Source organism: Embiotoca jacksoni, unplaced genomic scaffold, assembly GCF_022577435.1.
Source record: "Embiotoca jacksoni isolate LCO1_2020_lvr unplaced genomic scaffold, fEmbJac1.0.p SCAF_10, whole genome shotgun sequence".
Taxonomy (NCBI): domain Eukaryota; kingdom Metazoa; phylum Chordata; class Actinopteri; family Embiotocidae; genus Embiotoca; species Embiotoca jacksoni.
Window position 1 is genome coordinate 10,409,494 of NW_027185230.1, and position 19,224 is coordinate 10,428,717.

Here is a 19,224-nt window from a genome sequence, read left to right on the forward strand (position 1 = left end):
TCCCATTCGTCGCGTTTACTCATCCGGGCGTGAAACGCTGCGCTCCGTGTGTATGTGTGTGTGTGTGTGTGTGTGTGTGTGTGTGTGTGTGTGTGTGTGTCATCGCTCTCAGCCTCCTCGTCTCTCCGACTGTCGCTGCCGTCTGTCACCTGATATCTGAAACACTTGACCCTTGCCGGTGGTCTGAACTCCGCTCCACCTGCAGCCGATCACCGAGCCTCCGCCGCCCTCTTCCTCGTTTCCTTCTCCTCTGTCGTCTCCGCGGCAGCTGCCCGCTCCAGGTGTTCAGGGTCACGACGGCGTGAGAAAATGGGCGACAGATTAGACGTGGAGATGAACGTTAACATGCTTCCTGTTTGATTGTAATTACATTCATCACTGAAGCTGAAGCTCTGAACTCTCCCTCCATTTACCAACTAGTACTTCATAAATTGATTAATAATTTAAGTATTTTTATACGATGATTTATGAAGTGTCCTAAATGGTTGTATGAACAGTGAATTGATTAACAGTGGCTCTACTTCTAATCAGTTATATATGATTGCACACATGAACAAATCCTCTCTGCATGTTTATAAATGTTTTATAACACACTGAGATCGTTCAGAGAAAGTGGAGTTGAAATCTTTTAATAAACTCCATGTAGACATGTTCAGTTTAAAGTGAACAACATGGGGAAAAATATTGATATTGATAGTCAAAAATAACTCGGTGTACAAAGTCTTTAAAATTTCAGCCTTTTATTTCAACTAAAGTTCTTTGGTTTACTTTCGATAATTAATTTCTCCTGAATGTAATAATTTAATATCAATAAATCTTCATCAATCTTCTGTTTGATAATCCTGACAAACAGAAACAGAAAATTAAACACGCAAACCGCGAACTGTTCAGCATGTCTGCAGTTTGCGTGCATCGTAAAAGCACAACATGAAAAATTTAAAATGTTTTCGGTCGCCACACACACACACACACACACACACACACACACACACACACACACACACACACACACACACACACACACACACACACACACACACACACACACACACACACACAGAGAGTCGTGAGTCATGAGTCATACACACATGTTGTGGAGCGGTTATTCAGCCGGGACGCTGCTGCAGCTGCCGTCTCTCTCGCAGGAAGCTGGAGGTTGTGATGTAATCCTGCACATGTCAGAGGGAGCTGCAGAGTGTGTGTGTGTGTGTGTGTCTGTGTGTGTGTGTGTGTGTGTGTGTGTGTGCGTGCGTGCGATGCCTGGCTGGACAGAACATTGCTGTGGAGTTAATGGACGGTTGACTTGAGACCGTCCTCTCGCGTTGAGATCTCACATGTCTGTTGGACAATTTGTTGACTTTTAGTTCGTTAATTCACAAAAACATTTAATATAATTTCAATAATCAATCAGTTGTTGTGATTTGTTTTTGTCATTTGAAACACCTAAACTATTTTTGTATATTTTTTAGAGCAAACTTGGCAGATGAAGTTGTTTTTATTTGGTGTTTTCTGACAGTGAACTCAACATCTTGCGGTTTTTGGATCAGAGTTGGGAGATATAGACACCGGATGTAAACAAGCTTTGTGTTTTCTCGGTTTCATGTTTGTAGTTTTTACCTCTCGGTTGTGTTTATTTTGTGGTTTTCTATGAGAAGGATCTGAGTATCGTTGGGTTTCGGGACGGCTGCTGAGCCAGAAGAAGCGGTTTGGATACATCTCACTGTTTTTCATTATTTTCTCAGATTTTACAGAGCAAACAATAAATCGATTAACTGAAGAAGTAACTGACAGATTTACTGAGAGTGAAAGTAGAGGTTTGCATCTCTTCAACATCTGTTGGATTTACAGTTGATACGATTAGTTCGGTAATCAATTAGTTGATTAAGAGAAAATGAATCAACAGTAATTTTGGTCACAAATTAACGGTTTATTGTTACTGTTTTGTTTTTGAGTTTTCTGAATCACGAAGCTGCAGGACGTCCGCTTTATGTCATTATTATAGTTCTTTTTAATCTTGATATGCCGCCATAAAAAGATGTTAAAATGTAATTTAAGATTAAAATACAATAGAACAAATCAAATTAAACATAAGACAACACATTCATAAAAGTAGTAGTAGTGTAAAGTGCAGGAAAGCTTCAACTGTAGTTAAAAGTTCAAATAACGAGACACTTCCAAGTTGTCTTTTTTTTTTTTTTTTTTTGTCGTTCATTAATTATCTGCTCCAACTTTGGAAATATTGTGAGAATTTACACAGATACTCTTAAAAATGATCAGAAATGATGCAAAATTGCACGTTTTTAGATGGAAAAACGTGACCTCGGGTGAGGAGTCACGGTCTTCCACTAATTCTGTACATGTCGGTGTTTTCTGCAAACTTGCACTTGTTTTCTGCCGACTTGCCGCCCGAGGCTTCAGGTAACAAACCAAAGCATCAGCTCGCTGTTTTCCCGTCGCCGCAGAGACCTTAGTAGTTAATGAAAACGAGGTTCCTGCAGCTCAGATGCTGTCAGAGATCACTAATTATTTTTATATCTGAGAGTCTGAGATTCACCATGAATGAAAGGTTTCTGCAGAGTTTGTGTACATCCAGTGTGAGCCGGAGGGGAGGAGCTTATTCGCGCTTACATAATGAAAGTGCTCGGCCTCTTTAGAGCGAGGGAGAGCGATCGAGAGGGAGGGAAGCTGCTGTGGCGACGCGCTCCCCCCCCCCCCCCCCCCCCCCCCCCCCCCCCCCCCCCCCCCCTCGTTTCCCTGTGCAAGCTGAAGCCCGTTGGCGGAGCAGAGCTGATGGTTTATTGATGCTGCGCTCGTGTTCGACCCTCTCAGACAGAGCGGGAACACTGCTGCCGTTTAGCTGAGAGTCCAGCGGTCAGGATGGATGTAGCTGCTCGGCATCAGGGTTACTCCAGCAGCATCTACTCGCCTCGCTACCAGGTAGGATTGTCTGGTGTCTCTCTCCCTCTCTCGTGTTAGTTATTGTTGAGATTTCATGATGTCACACACTAGATGGTTGTGTGTGTCCTTGCGCGCGCGTGTGTGTGTGTGTGTGTGTGTGTGTGTGTGTGTGTGTGTGTGCTCGCTCTGCAGATCTCACTGTGCAGGTGTGCGATAAACACTGAGGCACACAGCTGATGTCACACTCTGCAACGTGTGAACGTGCAAACCAAAACACACTCCAGTTTTATCTCATCTGATGCCAGCTGACAGCGAGAGGGCATCGATTCATTCCTGACTCGCGCACGTCAACTCGTGGTCAAGCATCGCCGTCTGTAAAGCTGCAGATGTTTGAGAGGAACTTTGAAGTGATTTCAGACGCGTTCGGGGTCCCAGAGAAAGTTTGTGCGAGGTGACGCCGAGGGAGCGGACGTTTCTGGGGCTTTTATTTTTAGCTTCACGTGAATTTAACTCGCGCAGCTCATCTGGAACGTCTCAGCTCTGTGTTTTGTCTTCGGCCTCTCGTCTCCGACAGCAGCTCCTCTCGGATACTTTTTACGGGGGAACGTGATGTTGAGTTATGTAGAGCTCAAACAATCAATCGAAAGGCAGAGAGAGGTTGAAACGAAGGTCCTCAGCTGGACATTGCAGCTCCCGGTCAGAGTTTTGACCCCTGAACTTTGGGGATTTTTTTTTTTTTTTTTAAGCAAATAGTGTCAGTTTCCTGCTCTGTTTGAATTATAATAAACTCATTTTCTTTGGATTTTTGTTGAGTTTTTCAGACAAAATCAGCAATTTATAAAGTAAATGATGAAGAAAATCCATACATCTTGTCCCGTCATCTCGTGGCCACAATTTCTGTCTCTCACCTGCGAGTTCATCGGCTTCTTGTTCAGGTGCTTTCAGTCTTCCTGTGTTTACTGCAGGTGAGATCAGAGAGTTACGCCCTGAAGAAGGCGTGGGTCCTTGCTTTTAGAGTTTCACCTGAATAAAGGCTTTTTTATTTGCTGCCAGAGGAGTGACTTGAACCTTTTCTTCTGCTTCAGCCTTTTGTGTTTCCAACCAAAGAGCTTCTTTTCTTGTCTAAGAAATTTAAAGAGTTGCACAGCTGGTTGTGGCAGAAAAAAACATTGTTACCTTGTGAAAAGAAAACTGTTGAACATCTTTCCGACTACCATGTTTAAAGCTGGACGACAGCAGTTTAATCTTAAACTTCGAGGACATGCGAGCGACACATTTAAAATAAATGGTCGAAATGGAGGCAGCGGAAGATAAAATATCCCGAACTTCAGTCTGAATTCACTCACTCTTCAAAAAGCTATAAAAGCAGCATTACGGGGAGGCGGCGAAGGAAATATGTTCACTGCGCTCCTCAGTGATATAACTCATCGGAAAGTAAATAAACACGTGAGCACGTAGAGAAATGTGTGAAGAAAAGAGTCGAAGCAGCAGTTATTTAACACAATGAGAGTTCTTTGTTCACTGCAGCCTCATTTTAACGCTCCGTTTGTGCGAAATTTATTCACGTTTGTAAATGTCTGAAAGCTTGAGTTTGTAATTCCCAGCCTGAACCGTCAGACCCGATCACGTCGGTTCAGGCTCAGATTATTGAATTATTCCAGCGGGTTTGAGAGGGTCGGGGTCGGGCTCTGCTCTGCTGTGCGCTGCGGTGCGGTGGATCAGTGAACTGTGCGAAGGGGCGGGGCCTCTTCTACAGCTGTGGGTCTGATGTGTGTCAGAAAACCCAGATATGACTTTAGTGAAACCAGCGTCAGGTATACAGCCTGGCTCCACCTACATTCATTTTTGTTTTATTGATTTACAAACTTGCCTGTACGTTACATTGGTGTTAGCATGTTTCCAGGTTAAAAAAAAATTCTCATTTTTGCGCAAAAGTTGAATTTTACTTTAAGCTGCTAAATTACGTAGAACAAGCAGCTCTTTCTGCGACAGCAACAAAACAAAAAAAGTCAGACAGCTGCTCCAAAAATTTCAGAAACATCACGGCAGACGGGATTAAAATCCCACGAAGGACCAAACAGCTCTCAGAAAAGCAGCAGCGAGCTGCAGCTGTAATTAGGACGTGGGGAAATATCCTTACAAGATCTCCTGACGGTGTGTTCAGGAAATCATTGGCCAGCCTCCAGAGAAATAAATCCAGTCCGGATGGGCTTTTAACTATAACAGTGTTGTTATACTGTGAACACAATAGACAGAAAAAGCTGTGTGCGATCACATATTCTCTCTGACACTCCTTCCTTCCCTCCGTCTGCGTCTCGTCTGCAGCTCGAAGCTTTGAAGCAGCAGAACTCCAAATACCAGGAGGAGCTGAGTCTGTCGAAGGAGCGCAGCAGCTCGGAGAACCAGCGCATCGGCGTCCTCTGCAAGGAAATGTGAGTACTGAGGATAACTGGTGTGTTTTTCTTTTCCTCTGAAAGTGACCCCGGGGCCTGCCCGGTTCACCCGTTCACACGAATCCTCAAACGTCCCGTCTGCGTGTTCAGGCTCTAATTATGCAAAAAAAAAAAAAAAAAACACTGTGCGCCAATGGATTACATCTAGAAAATATAAAATGTTTTTATTTGTCTAACTGAGAGGTCAGATATGTTGTTGAGGAGCCTCGTCTGTAACTCTCTGGAGACCCTCCAGCCTGTAAATACACTTTAAATTGTTGCTGTAAAGCTAGTAATTATCCGGACGATGCCGTTATGGGATTATAGTTGTGATGATGGGGTGGAGTACGGTGCGCGATACTCACGGTGAGGAAGGGCTGCCGGGTGTCGTAACTCTCCGATATGAAAATGTCTAAACGTTGAGTCCTTGGCCAACATCCTTTAACCCGAGATTTACACCTTTAGAAATACAAATCAGGTGTGAACTGTAACCCATGCTGTAGTTTTTTTGTTTTTTTTAAATGGACTTTCCATTCATTGATTTTGGGATTAAAAATCATCTGTTTGAGGTGTGTAATACGTCACAGTTACGTTATTGTTGCGTGGAGATTCATCTGATTTGATCTGAAGCCAAACGAGATGACGTCATTAAAAGAGCATCAGCTGAATGCTGAAGTTCGAAGTTAGTTTTAATCCAGCTGCTTTTCATGCATGAAACGACTGCAACCGTGACACAAAGCGGTCGCGGTCAGCTCAAATAATCACGATCAGGCGATGATGTCATAATTGTGACAGCCCGACGCAGAAAAATATGCGTCAAGTCCAAAAATCTTTCTGTCAAATATCTTAAAAACGCAACAGACAGCAAATATTGTTTTATCTCTTCTATTTCTGTGAATTTCATATTAAAACATCTGAACTGAATCTGTTCCAGTTACAGCAAATATCATCACTCCATCAAAGGCGTTCAGTAACGATTTAAGATAGCAATCCATAACTAAACTTTGATTGTGGTCATGGTTGGTCTCTGTTACATGATGTCACAGCTGCAGATAAAATGTGCTCAGAAGTTTATGACCGGCTTCAATGTAAAGATATTTACAGAGAACATTTGACTTTTAACAACATTCACAAAGAAATTCAACTTTTCTGTTAAAATATATTTATAATAGTATTATTAAAGTATTTCATTCATTTTTCATCTTTTTTTACACAGATTACAGTTTAATTATTTGAATTTATTCTTTGGGAAGTTTATTATTTTTTGTAAAACAATGAAAGTAAAAATAAAAAGTAAAGCAGCTAAAAAAAGAAAAATGTCATCAAAGGGATTTTAAAACATGTCTTAAACCTGCAGACAGCCTGTGAAAAGCCTCCAGTGAATTACTCATAACCATAATGTAACTTTGACAAAAATGAATGCAGACGGGATAGAAGGGATTGCATAATTGAGATCGGTTGCGTAATTTAAGAGCTCTCGAACTGTTTATTTATGTTTGAACTGTTTGAATGAATGAAAACCGGCAGAGTCACTGAGCGGAGAAAAGATATCCATGTGTTTAGCTGCAGAGGAGGGTTTTAAACTGAGATGCACCTCCTGAAGGGGGCGCTGCAGAGTGGAAGAGGGGGGAGAAACATGCAAGTTGGGTCAGAAATCATTCGCCCTCTCAAAATCTGAACACTCTGGACAGGATTTTAGACTCAGTGTGACGCACCTTTCCTCACAATATCTTTTAAGTTGGTTGTGGAAAACTCGACCCGAGAACCTGCCTGAGAATCGACACGTTTTTAGGTTCACTTCGGTGTTTTGTGAATCCTGTGACGGCTGTGTGTGTATCCAGGGAGACATCGCAAACAGGAGCTGCTCATAGATAGTTCGGCTATTTTTAATGAAGCCAATTATCAAAATGAAACAACTACCAGCCAAAAAAAAAAAAAAAAAACAGATGAACCCGCTGAATATTGTGTCTCAGTTTGGTCTGAAGGCTACAGCATGAAAAATCCTTTAAGATGAGAGCAGACATAATAAAGCGTTATAGATTATTGACCTCCTCCGCGTCTCCCACAGCAGAAAATAATCCTTTCTTTCGTCAGATCATGAATTATTCGTAGATCTTTGATGGATCCTTAAGCTCCATGTTTGTTTACGGTGGATCTCCATCCTGATGCTGAGGTCTATTTATAGCTGTCATGTGCCTCTGTGTGTGTGTGTGTGTGTGTGTGTGTGTGTGTGTGTGTGTGTGTGTGTGTGTGTGTGTGTGTGCGCCCCCCCCTGAGCTGTGACGTCATAGCTTCAGATGGATCAAAGAGGTTGAATTAAAGTCATCAAAACGATGCAAACTGTCAACAAACGACTTCAGTCACAGTGAAACAAACGCAGCCTTTTCTTCCTCTTTCTCCTCTTCCTCTTCTTTCTCCCCTTCCTATTCTTCCTCCTCTTCATCTTCTTCCTCCTCTTTCTCTTCTTCCTCATCTTCCTCCTCTTTCTCTTCTTCCTCCTTTTTCTCTTCTTCCTCCTCTTTCTCTTCTTCCTCCTTTTCCTTATCCTGTGCGTTTTTTTTTTTTTTTTTACTTTTCTGTGTAAAGGATTAAAAAACGCTCATCCGTCTCCGTCCCCACAATGTGTCCCTCCGTCCTTCCTCGCGCCACTGCTGTTATGTAATCATCTCTTTTCCTCCCAGGACTGCCTGGCTCCAACATGGCCACCTCTCTCCCTGTGACATCACAGTGTGTGCGTTTTTGTGCGTTTGTTTGTGTGCGAACAATGTGGCTTTGTGACCTCGAAGACAAACACTGCAGCTCACACGTGTGTGTGCGTCTGTGTGTCTGTGTGTCTGTCTGTGCTTTTGTCTTTTTATAATTTTCCTGATTGGCTGCAGTAAAAATCTAAATATTCCTTATTTATTTATTTTCATTTGTTTCGGTGTTTGCAGTGTAGAAATCCAGCTCAGGTGAAGTTTATGTAACAGGAGGCTGATTTATGCGCTGCGTTCACAAGCGCTGTTGCTCCTCCTCCGTCACCTGCGGGAGCAGAGAGGAACTGAACCGAGAGACGTTCTGCTCACGTTCAAGAAGTCCAGTTCTGACTTTGTGAATTATTGAAGATCGTAGCTGCCGTGTTGTGTCGAATGTGTTGATCTCCAGATAGAATGACTTGGTAGTTTGTTATTTAAATAATCTTGATTTCTTGCATTGTAAAGCCAGAATAGAGATGAGCTTATACCCGTCTCTCCATCTGTAGGCAGATCTCTCCAGCTTTGGAGAAGCCTGTTTGACATGAAGCTCAGTGTCGATGAGGATTTACTACAGATTTTACTTTTATTTCAGGTCGCAGTTTTTACTTTCTGTTTTTTTTCCAAAGTTTCTGCTTTGATGGCAAATTCAATGTATTTTCCATACATTACCACTTTTACAAAATCTCAGATCTCTTAATACAAACATCTCAGCAGATATAGAAGCCTACATATAATATAAAAAGTGTTGTATTCAGAGTTTCTAGTGAGGTGCCACTCAGGGTCTGAAAAGCGAAGCCGATGCGGAAGTGCCTTAAGCTGCAAAACCACCGAGTGCCACTAGAGGTTGGCTCCAAAAAGCCACGAGTCATTATGGTATTATTAGCTGAAGTCCTTTATTTTTATTTGTTTTCTGGTGGTTCATCTGAATATAATTCCATCATTAATTAGATATTGGGCCTCAAAGAGTGATATGTTTGGGGGTGTGTCTGTTTGATTGACAGGCATGCGGTGCAGTATGTTTCCACTATAGGTGGGCGGGGCTTAGTGTTCTCCGGTATCCAGTCCGATCGAGTTACTTCCTGCTCCAAACTGCTCCGAATGAGCAAGATGGTGACGGACAAAATCTGAACTGGTGGCTTCATAAATGCTGACATTTTTCCTGAAGAAAAAAGATGAAGGTATAAATAGAGGTGTTATGATTCATCCTGAGGGGAAGATGACTGTGCGGACCAAATGTCTGGAAAATCATTTTATGTAGCCGAGACGTTTCACTCAAAACACAAACATCAACCATGTGGTGGCGCTAAAGGAAAAGTCAGCAGGATGCATCCTCTTGATTTAATGGAAAAGTTTTTATTTTAGTCTGAACCAAAGAGCCAGAACGACATCCAGATGTTAAGCTTTTTATGAAAGAAATCTTTCAAGTAGCTGGAAGGAAAACATGTTAAAGCAGCTTTCAGATTTCATGGCTGCGGACACTGAAGACGTTCCCAGTTTCTGTTTAGTGGAACGTGAAGCACAAAAATAAATTCTAAATTATGTATGAAACTATTTCACAAGTAAAATTGGGACAAACGGATCGCAGGTGGTTTAATCTGCTTCATCCGAAGAAGACGGAGACGGAGATGTTAGACAGGTGGAGTCTCATCAGTCTCTGTACCACAGAATATGTAAAAAAAAAAAATAAAAATCACATTTTGAACAGCACACTTGCCTCCAGTCAGCCTGCTGCTGCTTGTGTTTGGGCGGAGGATGCTATAGAGCCGTGCTGGATGTAATTATACAGCAGGCAGCTGAATATTTCACCCAGATGGTGCTCAGACGAGGTTATTAGTCACACGCTGCTTCAGAGCTCTTCCTTTTGACACAAATCCTAAGAATGACCCACATGGGACGAAACTCAAATTTCTCGCCATAAATCATTTGGTTCCGGTTTCCAGAAATATCTACATTCATAAATTCCTTGCGCTCTAAATTTGATCTTATTCACAGATTACGGTGTCAGGTTTATAACATCTGAAGCTGCTTCTCATTCGTGCTGATGGTGAGATGTCTCCGCTGTATATGAACCGCTCTATTTTCATTTAAACCCTTTAAGACAGGAGGTGTCATTACTGTACATATTTTCACTGTTGGGACTCAATCAACTCTGTTTGACCATTCGGCTTCTTTTTAAAATGCTGGTAAAGTAAAATCCGTTTTTTTAAAGGCTTGATTTGTTTTTAAGCAACACAGTGCATAATTTATGTGTAAAATAACAGCATTCAAATTATTCTGATGATTTTATTTTGTGAACATCTGGCCCTTACCAGATTTATACAGCAGTGATCCTGACACAGATATCTCTGTTGAGACTGTTGAGCATTAAATGACACGCATCTCCTCTCTGCCACCCCCCTCACCCTCTCACCCCCTCACCCCCGCTGCAGTGAGGAGCTGAAGCTGGCCTCCCACAAGTCCCAGCATCTCGACGAGGTACGGACCCTTTCTAAATATTTCATATGAATGACTTCCTTTTTCTTGTTACAAACCTGAAACGGTGATTTGATTAACAGGTTTTGTCAGTGAGAGCTTTGACCTCACCTGCGGCTGAACTCTTAAAGCTCAGAAGGGTTTAGCCTCTATTTAAACTTCTCTATATTTGTATGTGTTTGCTCAGTGCAATGAAGGCCGCATCAGTCAACAGGCAGACATGAAGACCAGGTAAGAAACTGTGAGCTTTACATGTCTGTTTGGTTGTTTTCTGACTTTTTAACACACTCAAAATAAATAATTTGACTTCCATAAGTTGGAAATTGATGTTCCTTCAAAATGTTTTCTGAAATTTTTAATTTATTTGATAATAAATTCCTATAAATTAATAGTCAGGGTCACAAGTTCTGCAAAAGAATTAACTAAGTGTAAAAACAAAAAAACTTAAAAATGGTATTACTATTTCTGCAGCTTTATTTGAACCTTTTATTCAGCATTTATGAACTGTACATAGATTATTACATCCAGAAATTGTTTATAACACATTTTAACACTAGTGGGGCTGCAGGATGAAGATTTTGTTCATTGTATTTTTTTATATCTCCTCTGGTGATGCACCTTTAACTGCTGTGTAAAGCGTTGTCAAGGACTACAGCTACCGAGGAAGGAAGGAGGAAGCTAACCGGAAGCTACTTGTAGTTTTCGTTGACGAATCTTTGTAAATAGTGAAAAAAAAAAAAAAAAAAATGTCCTGTTCAGTTTCTTTAGATGTCTTGTTTTACCCCTCAACAATATAGACTCGTATATAATCACGTTGGAGAAGTCAAAAACACAAACGTTTGGCTTTATTTTCTTTAAAAACGAGTTCAAACATTTTTTTTTTTTTTTTTTTTTTTTTAAATACTATCAGTTTAACTTGCTGTCAGCTGGCTGGTGGATTAATCGCCTAATCATTGCAATTCTGCTGTTATAACATACAAAGTGAGCTGTAGTCACCTTCAAACAGAGACAGGCTGTTTCCCCCTGCTGCCAGTCTTTATGCTAAGCTAAGCTAACCAACCGCTAGCTCCAGCTTTATATTCCATGGACAGATATCAGAGGATCTCTGGTCTCGTCACTCTCTTACAAAGAAAGAGAACTTTTCCTTTAAGGACTTCTGCAAGACGTTAACATTTACATATATAAAAATAGCTGAGTATCATCTGCATATCATGAAGTTTAACATCCTGTCTGTGTAAGATGTGACCAAGAAGGGAGCACACTATATATATAAAGTAAATAAAAATGATCCTAGAATTGAACCCTGAAGAACTCCACGCCTTAGAGGGGCAAAAGAAAACACACGGACTCTTTAAAAATCATGATATTTGATGCTTTTTTTTTGGGTCATGTTTAAAACTAAATGGAATATATTTGGATTTTAGACTCATCGTTATATAAACAAACAATGTAAATATATCACTTTGGCCTGAAGGGACATTATCGCCAATGTTTCTCAGCATTGTTTGGACATTTTAATCAGGTAATTAAATAAAGAGTTGCAGCCTGATATGAAAATCAGACGTGCTCTCGGTTGGACAACACCGGGTCTTTAAACGTGGTTTTAGTTTCTATATCTATCCACCGTGTTGTTGTTTGGTCTTATTTTGAGTCTGGAAACGGAAGCAGCTGTGAACAATCACGTCTGTGTAGTCGCGCCAGTCAGAGACAGAAACCTCACGCTTAGTAATCACAGGATTAAAAACGTCTCGCTGCCTCCACACCGGGTTTGATAAAGCGAAGACGATGCACGTCCGACGAAGGGTGACAGTCACGCATCAAAGTCGAGCGCGACGTGAAAGATCAGAGCGATGGGAGTGGAGTCGGAGCGATGGGCCGCTCTGAGGGTTTTAAAGTGGCGGGAGATGAAGAGGCTGCACAATTAGGGCAGAAATAATAGATGAGGAGTGTCTTCAAGTGAGCATTAAGGAAGACAGGAGATGTGATTCAGCGAAACGACCTGCTTCGCTTCACTCTGACTCGTCAAGATGGCTGCAGCGGAGATGTTAGGTGGAGCGTCACTGGTCTGATATAATGGGTTTTTAAGGCAGCTGGTAAAATCCACTGTTACATGAATCCACTGAAACGCAGCTGAGATGATATTTGGTTTTTCATCTATATTGAATCATCGGTTTCTTGTTGTTTTCGTTGGTTTATGGAGTCGTAAAATAACCTTGTTTAGGTGTTAAAGCTGTGCCGATGTTGAAACCTGAAGATACTTCAGGATTAAGGGAGTTCATGAAATAGATTAACAAAACAGAAAAAATTAATGCTACTTTCTATGCTTCTATATTTTGACCACAAGTGGCGCTATGGAGTCACGTTTCGATTCGAGCGTTGTTGGTTTCTTCTGTAAGATACATATAAGAAGACACACTAGCATGAAGACGGTCTATAAAGACTGTAGTCTGAAGCCAATGCAGAAGTGCCTTAAAGTGCAATACCACTGAGGGCCACTAGGGGCTGTCCCCGAAGTCATTATGGTGTCATTAGGTAATTTTCCTCCTTCTGATCAGTGTTCTGGTGGTCCGTCTGAAACGATTCCAGCCTTGATTAGATATTAGGTTTTAAACACAGCTATGTTTGGGGGACGTGCCTGTTTGATTGAAAGGTGGGCGGGGCATATTCAGTGAGCTCAACCGCTCGCTCCTCCCCAGCTCGTCCAAACATGGCCACTTCTGGCACCAAAAAACCAAGATGGCGACGGACAAAATGCCAGACTGAAGGCTTCGAACAGGCAATTTACAAACGAATGGGCGACATCACTGTTGGTCGACACTTTAGTTTTAATAAGATGTGTTTGTTTCTTCTGCGAGAGACAAACACGAGGACGCTCAAGCATGCAGATGATTCGATACATGGTCGAGACATAATAAATAGTCAAGCCGTTCCCATGGTCGACTGTCGGTGGCGATAATGTGCAAAGAAACATTTCTGGGAAACAACAAAAGCGAGAGGGAATAAAAGTTAACAAAGCTACATTTTAAAAAAGTACTTTTAAAAAAATCACCTCTACAAATGTTCTTTATGATCAGAGATGACCTGAAGTGTGAGTTTGATGCAGTTTAAACGTGCGTACGCTCTTTAAATTTCCCCGCAGAGAAACGATCTCTAACCAGGAAACGGAGGCGGCGGTCAAGTTCCAGAAGTCAGACAAGGACCGCGAGCTGGAGACTCTGAGGAACGAGGTGCTCACACGTGATTTGTAGTTTCTCCGAAGTTCTCCCTTCGTGCTGGGTAGTCGTCTCGGGTGTGAACGCCCGTCTGTCTCCGTCTCCGCAGATCGCCGTGCTGCGAGGGGAGAACGCAGTGGCCAAGACGCTGCAGTCGGCCGTGGAGACGTTGGAGAGAGACAAGGCTCAGCTGCAGAGCCGAGTCCGCAGTCTGGAGCAAAGGCTCATGGGAACGCCGAGCTCGGAGGGAGAGGACAGGGAAGCTCCGCCCTCAGGTGAGCAGACATTTTGAGGGAAACGGCAGATGAAACGTGTGTTTTGTGGATGTTTTCTGACTCGCGGCGTGTTCGTGCAGGAGATGCAGCTGTGGAGCAGCTGAGGGAGGAGAAGGAGTTCGCCGAGGGCCAGGTGAGACGTCCCACACGCCGGTTCTCAGGTCTGTTGTTCTCGCCACAGAATCCACCGTTAACGCGAGTCCTCCGTCTCCCCCGTCTCCTTCAGATCAACTTCCTGAACAGCGTGATCGTCGACCTGCAGCGGAAGAACGAGGAGCTGAAGGTCAAACTGAAGAAGCTCGCTCTCGCCGAGTTCAACGGCAACGACGGGACCGACGGGTAAGAAATATATATTCTAAAAAAATTACAAATAAAACTATGACTGGACGCCTCACGAGCCAGCGGATGAATCGTGAGCTGTGTTCCTGGAAAGTTTTCTGGTTATCGCTCTTTTCATCTATTATTGTAAATTTAGATTCTGGATCGTTGGTCGACGAAAACAACCCTCAGCGTCGACCCACACTTTGAAATTTGCATTTCGAGCCAACCTAGCTGATAAATAGCTGTCGTTTCGTCAATCTTCCACCAAAACTCGTTTCCGAATAACTTGGAAGCAAAGTCTGTCAGTTTGTTAAGTCGTCGAAACGCAGAGAACAGGGAACCTTCGTTAATACGGGATGTTTTGCGAAAGGTGATGAAAAGCGGCACCCTCTTCCCCCTCGTCTCGCAGGTTGGACGAAGGCGTGTCGAAGAGCGAGAAGAAGGCGCCCCCGCGTCTCTTCTGCGACATCTGCGACTGCTTCGACCGCCACGACACGGAGGACTGCCCCACGCAGGCCCAGAGCCCCGACTCCGTCCCGCACACCGCCTACCACGGCAACCCGGCCAACGAGAGGCCCTACTGCGACATCTGCGAGGCCTTCGGACACGCCACCGAGTCCTGCAACGACGACCAGACCTTCTAGAGCTCGCCCTCGCCACCCCTCCCAACTCCTCCTCCTGCCTCCCGCCCTCCCCCCCGCCTCGTCCGCTCCGCCTCCCTGCAGATTCTCCATAAAGTATTTTTATACTGTATTTATGCATATCATTAATAGCCACTGTCCCGATCTGACACCTCCACCCCCCCGCTGCTCCTTTTCTCCGAACATAAACCGCTCCTCCAAATATGCTGCTTCGGTGCAATATCGATGTTTCTAACAGAAGGAGTCCGTCCGTCCGTCCGCCGCACTCGTCCTTCTCAACGTCTTCGTCTTTTGAGTTTGTTTCTAAAATCGGCATCGGTGACGTTTCACATCTGTCGGAAGGTGTTTTTTATTTTTTTTTATTCGTCGATTGGCAACAAAGTGAAGCACAGTTCAAAGTGAAGGGAAAACGAAGCACCTCTTTTTCTTCTGTATCACATTCCTCAGTCTGTAAACCAATCAGAGAGGGAAGCTGCCAGGTCACGCGTCCGACCGATGTTTTTAATGTACAGTGATGTTTCGTGACGCTCTCCTTCCAGGGTATCAACTCGCAGACGAGTAACGGGGCCGCTGCAAAGAAGATAAGAGATTCGAAGTACAGAAAGTCGTAATATTTTGAGGATGAAGCTCAAAGCAAAATTTCCTTCCTGTTTATTATGACACCAGTTGTAATGAAATCTTGAAATATTATGACTTAATTCTCATAGCATTATAACTTTTCCTTGAAATTATGCATTATTTTTGGAAACATTATAACTTTATTTTCAAAATGATACAACTTTTTTCGAAGAAATAATGACTTTATTGTTTTAATATTGCATAAACACCATTCTAGAAAAACAAAACTTTTACAAAATAATACAAGTTTATTCTCATAACATTGAGATTTTTTTTTCTCAAACTATTGCAACTTTTATAAAGAAATATTTTGTTTTAAAAACAACTTTTCGTGAACACTTTTTTCGACAATATCAGTATTTTCTAGAAATTATACAATTTTATTTTCAAAATGACTTTTTTTTCTCCTAACTCAACAGCTTTATTCTGAAAACAACAGCTTTACTCTCAAAATATGACGTTTTAATATTGCGACTTTTTTTTTGCACAACACAACTTATTTATTCTCAAAACATCACAACTTTTATCTATAAATATTATGACTTCATTTTGTAATATTTTATGTATTTTTTCCTTAATATCACAAATTTATTCTTGAAATATTACAATTTAATTTTCAATCCATTTCAACTTCTCTGGTGACCCTAATAATCCACTTGAACGTTAACCAGAGGAACAAATATTATCTGGTAAAGTTCAATGTTGACCTTGGCAACCGTAGTTCGAAACTTACTATCTTCCTCCAGAGCTTTCGGCTTCATCTCATGGTCCTGACCGGCGGATGGATTTCCTCCTGAGTTTACAGACGTGCTAAAGAGCTTATTCCGGCATTTACTCCACCTGCTGGTGAAGACCGTGAGATGCAAACGAAAGCTCAAGGAAAAACTAGTAAGTGGACTTTAAATTAAAGGGACACTCCACAGATTTTACACATAAAGGTACACTTACTGTTTTTTTTTTTTCCTGGTGAGCTGCTCTTACCGTCGTCATCGATGAACTTTTTTTTTCTACCCGTCCACAGGTTGATATCCTCGAACGACTCGGCCGAAAGTCGCTGAGGATTTGTCGTATTTGATGATGAAATTGTTGCGTTTTGTTATTTATTGTCTGGTCTGGACCAGTCATATTCCTACAGAGAAATAAGCTAGCACTGATTTAAAGGTGTGTAGTCTGCACAAGGACGACTGTAGTACCGGTGACAGGAACTCACCCAGAAGAAATTATAGAAGCCTCTACTAACTTAGTTTTGCACTGTCCACTTTAAAGATTCAGCATCCAAGAAATTCACTTTATGATTATAAATTTATTTTATTCACGCAGGGCCGTGCAGATTGTTCAGCACTGTCTCGGTTTCATACCAAACTCTTTAAAACTAATGTTTGACATTTTGGTACTTATGCTTATTAGCTTTAAGCGTGTCTGTCCACTCCAGTTAAAAATAATTACACCTGTGAGCATATTCACATATCATATATATATATATATATATATACTAAATAACTTGATGACGTAGTATTTTTAAAATTCAGGCACATTTGTTCTCTTAAGATCTGACACAAGCACCAAAAACATCCAGTGACCAGTTTACCTCAGCGTACATCTGATTTCATATATGACCTGATTTTTTTTTTTTACAAGTCTCCTAATTCCCTTTATTTCAAAGAAAATTCAATATTTTTTCTGATTATGTCTCGAAAGTGAACTAAAATACAAATTAAATATAAAAACAAATGACTATAAGTAGCACGATGACCATTTCCAAAATTAACCAAGATTTTTCTTTAAAAATATAGAGTAAAAAGTACGTTGTAAGTTTATTTATTTTCTATTAATTCTCGTGTTCACAACCTCAAAATGCATCATAAAACCATAAATGTGCACATAAAAAAGTGAAAGCCTCTTAAATGCTAACAATCCTGGCTAATGCTGACATAAATATGGTCCTTCTAGATGCAGTAAACCCAAGAATCAGCTGTAATATCGTAGCACTAAGATAAATTTGTATGTATTTATCAAGTACAATTTATTAAACCTGCATGTCTGTATGGTAAATATGAGGCTACAACAGGTTAGCTTAGCTTAGCACAAAGTTTGGAAACATAACGGCAAATTGTCATTTTCACGCTTTTTATTTTCCACCAAATAGAGAAATGAGATTACAAAAAAAAAATTCACGTTCATTTGGGAGTTTTAGAGATGCTGGTTGACGCATGCAGTTTCCAGTCAACGCTCAGCGAACCTGACTCTAGCCCGAACTCAAATTAGCATATTTCCTAAAATGCCAAACTGTTAGTTTAAATTAAACCCGTACAGCAACATGTATTTGACCTATTCTGTTCTAGAGCACAATCCTGGATAATATTGAATCTTCCAGTGTAACAGTGTGTATAAATAACAAATGAAGCGACTAACCGTTGACACTCGTCTTTGTAAATACCAATCAGAAGCTCCCTTCTGATAAATGTGTACACGGTGCCATCGAACTAAATAAATAGCGTTCATGTGTAATACATTTTATTTTTGCCCCGTTGATGAGACTGATGTTGTATAAGGAGGTTTCCACTCCGGGGGGGGGAATAAAAAAAGCCCATTTGTATAGATTTTAAAACATCGTGTACTTTATAAGTGATGAGTCTAATTATCAGTGTAATGGTTTTATATGTAACAGTTTCAGGCACCATCTCGAAATGGTTTCGAACCGTTTTTCTGATGTTGATGTGGTGTAAAACGTCACTGTTTTCTATATGTACTGTATACTCAGAACAGTCGAAATAAGAAGTACTAAGAAATTAAAGCTTCTCTGTTGTTTTTGTTGTCGTTTCACTTTTAACTTTCCTGACACCAGACTCCCACTCAAACATGCATTAAAGCCCCAGATCTATTCAAGCCGGGTCTGGTGAACCCTAACGAGGCTTAATTTAAATTATTCAGGTGTACTTTTAAGATATTCTGGTTTATTAAGGAGGTCTAAATGGAAACTTGGGAAAAAAAAAAAAAAAATTCAGTCTCAACTATTTGCAAAGTATTGTAGTCAATATAAGTGGGTTTTTTTTTTTTAAACTTACTGCAGTCAGAATTAAACTGATAAAAACTGTATTTGTTTTTTTTCTTAAAAAAAAAAAAAATTAATAAAATTAAAAGAAGCTAAGGACACTCAGAAATCTCTATGAAAGGCCAGCAAGCAAGTTTAAACATATAGGTAACGGTATTTTTCACTAGAAATGCCTCAAGTAATGTTTATCCTGCCAATCAAACCCAAGGAATGGTCGCCTTTCTGTAATATGCCGCCGCCATCTTCTTTTTTAAATTGCGGCAAAAAGGCAAAAGTGTGTTGTTGTTTTTTTTTGTTTTTTTTTTTGGGGGGGGGGGGCTTTTACGGCACTGACGTCATCACGTTCCCTGGGTTCGAAGCCCCTCCCCCCCCCAGGCATGCCGTCGATCTACTGTTTTGTTTTCAAACCGCGCACGTTACCGCAGGCGCGTGCGCGGGCGGGCGCGCGCGCGCGGGAGGTTATCCTGAACTCGTGGAAAGCCAAAGGTAAGCGATGTATTGTTGTTATTTCTGCGGCAAACGATTGTTGTTGTTTTTTTTTGTTTGTTAACCGGTTAGCTTGGGACTT

At 41.4% G+C, this 19,224-nt stretch overlaps 1 protein-coding gene across 2 annotated transcripts in view; it reads left to right on the top strand.

The window, feature by feature from the left end:
• Positions 1-18,412, top strand: part of clip1b (CAP-GLY domain containing linker protein 1b) — a 37,541-nt gene extending 19,129 nt beyond the window's left edge. For both annotated transcript variants that reach the window (XM_069165739.1, XM_069165746.1), the window contains 8 exons: positions 5,224-5,330; positions 10,495-10,540; positions 10,725-10,768; positions 13,677-13,764; positions 13,859-14,024; positions 14,105-14,157; positions 14,251-14,363; positions 14,755-18,412. In XM_069165739.1, the coding sequence (XP_069021840.1) occupies positions 5,224-5,330; positions 10,495-10,540; positions 10,725-10,768; positions 13,677-13,764; positions 13,859-14,024; positions 14,105-14,157; positions 14,251-14,363; positions 14,755-14,989 (852 nt within the window). In that variant the 3' untranslated portion in view covers positions 14,990-18,412. The remainder of the gene's footprint in view (positions 1-5,223; positions 5,331-10,494; positions 10,541-10,724; positions 10,769-13,676; positions 13,765-13,858; positions 14,025-14,104; positions 14,158-14,250; positions 14,364-14,754) is intronic.
• Positions 18,413-19,224: the final 812 nt, after the last annotated feature.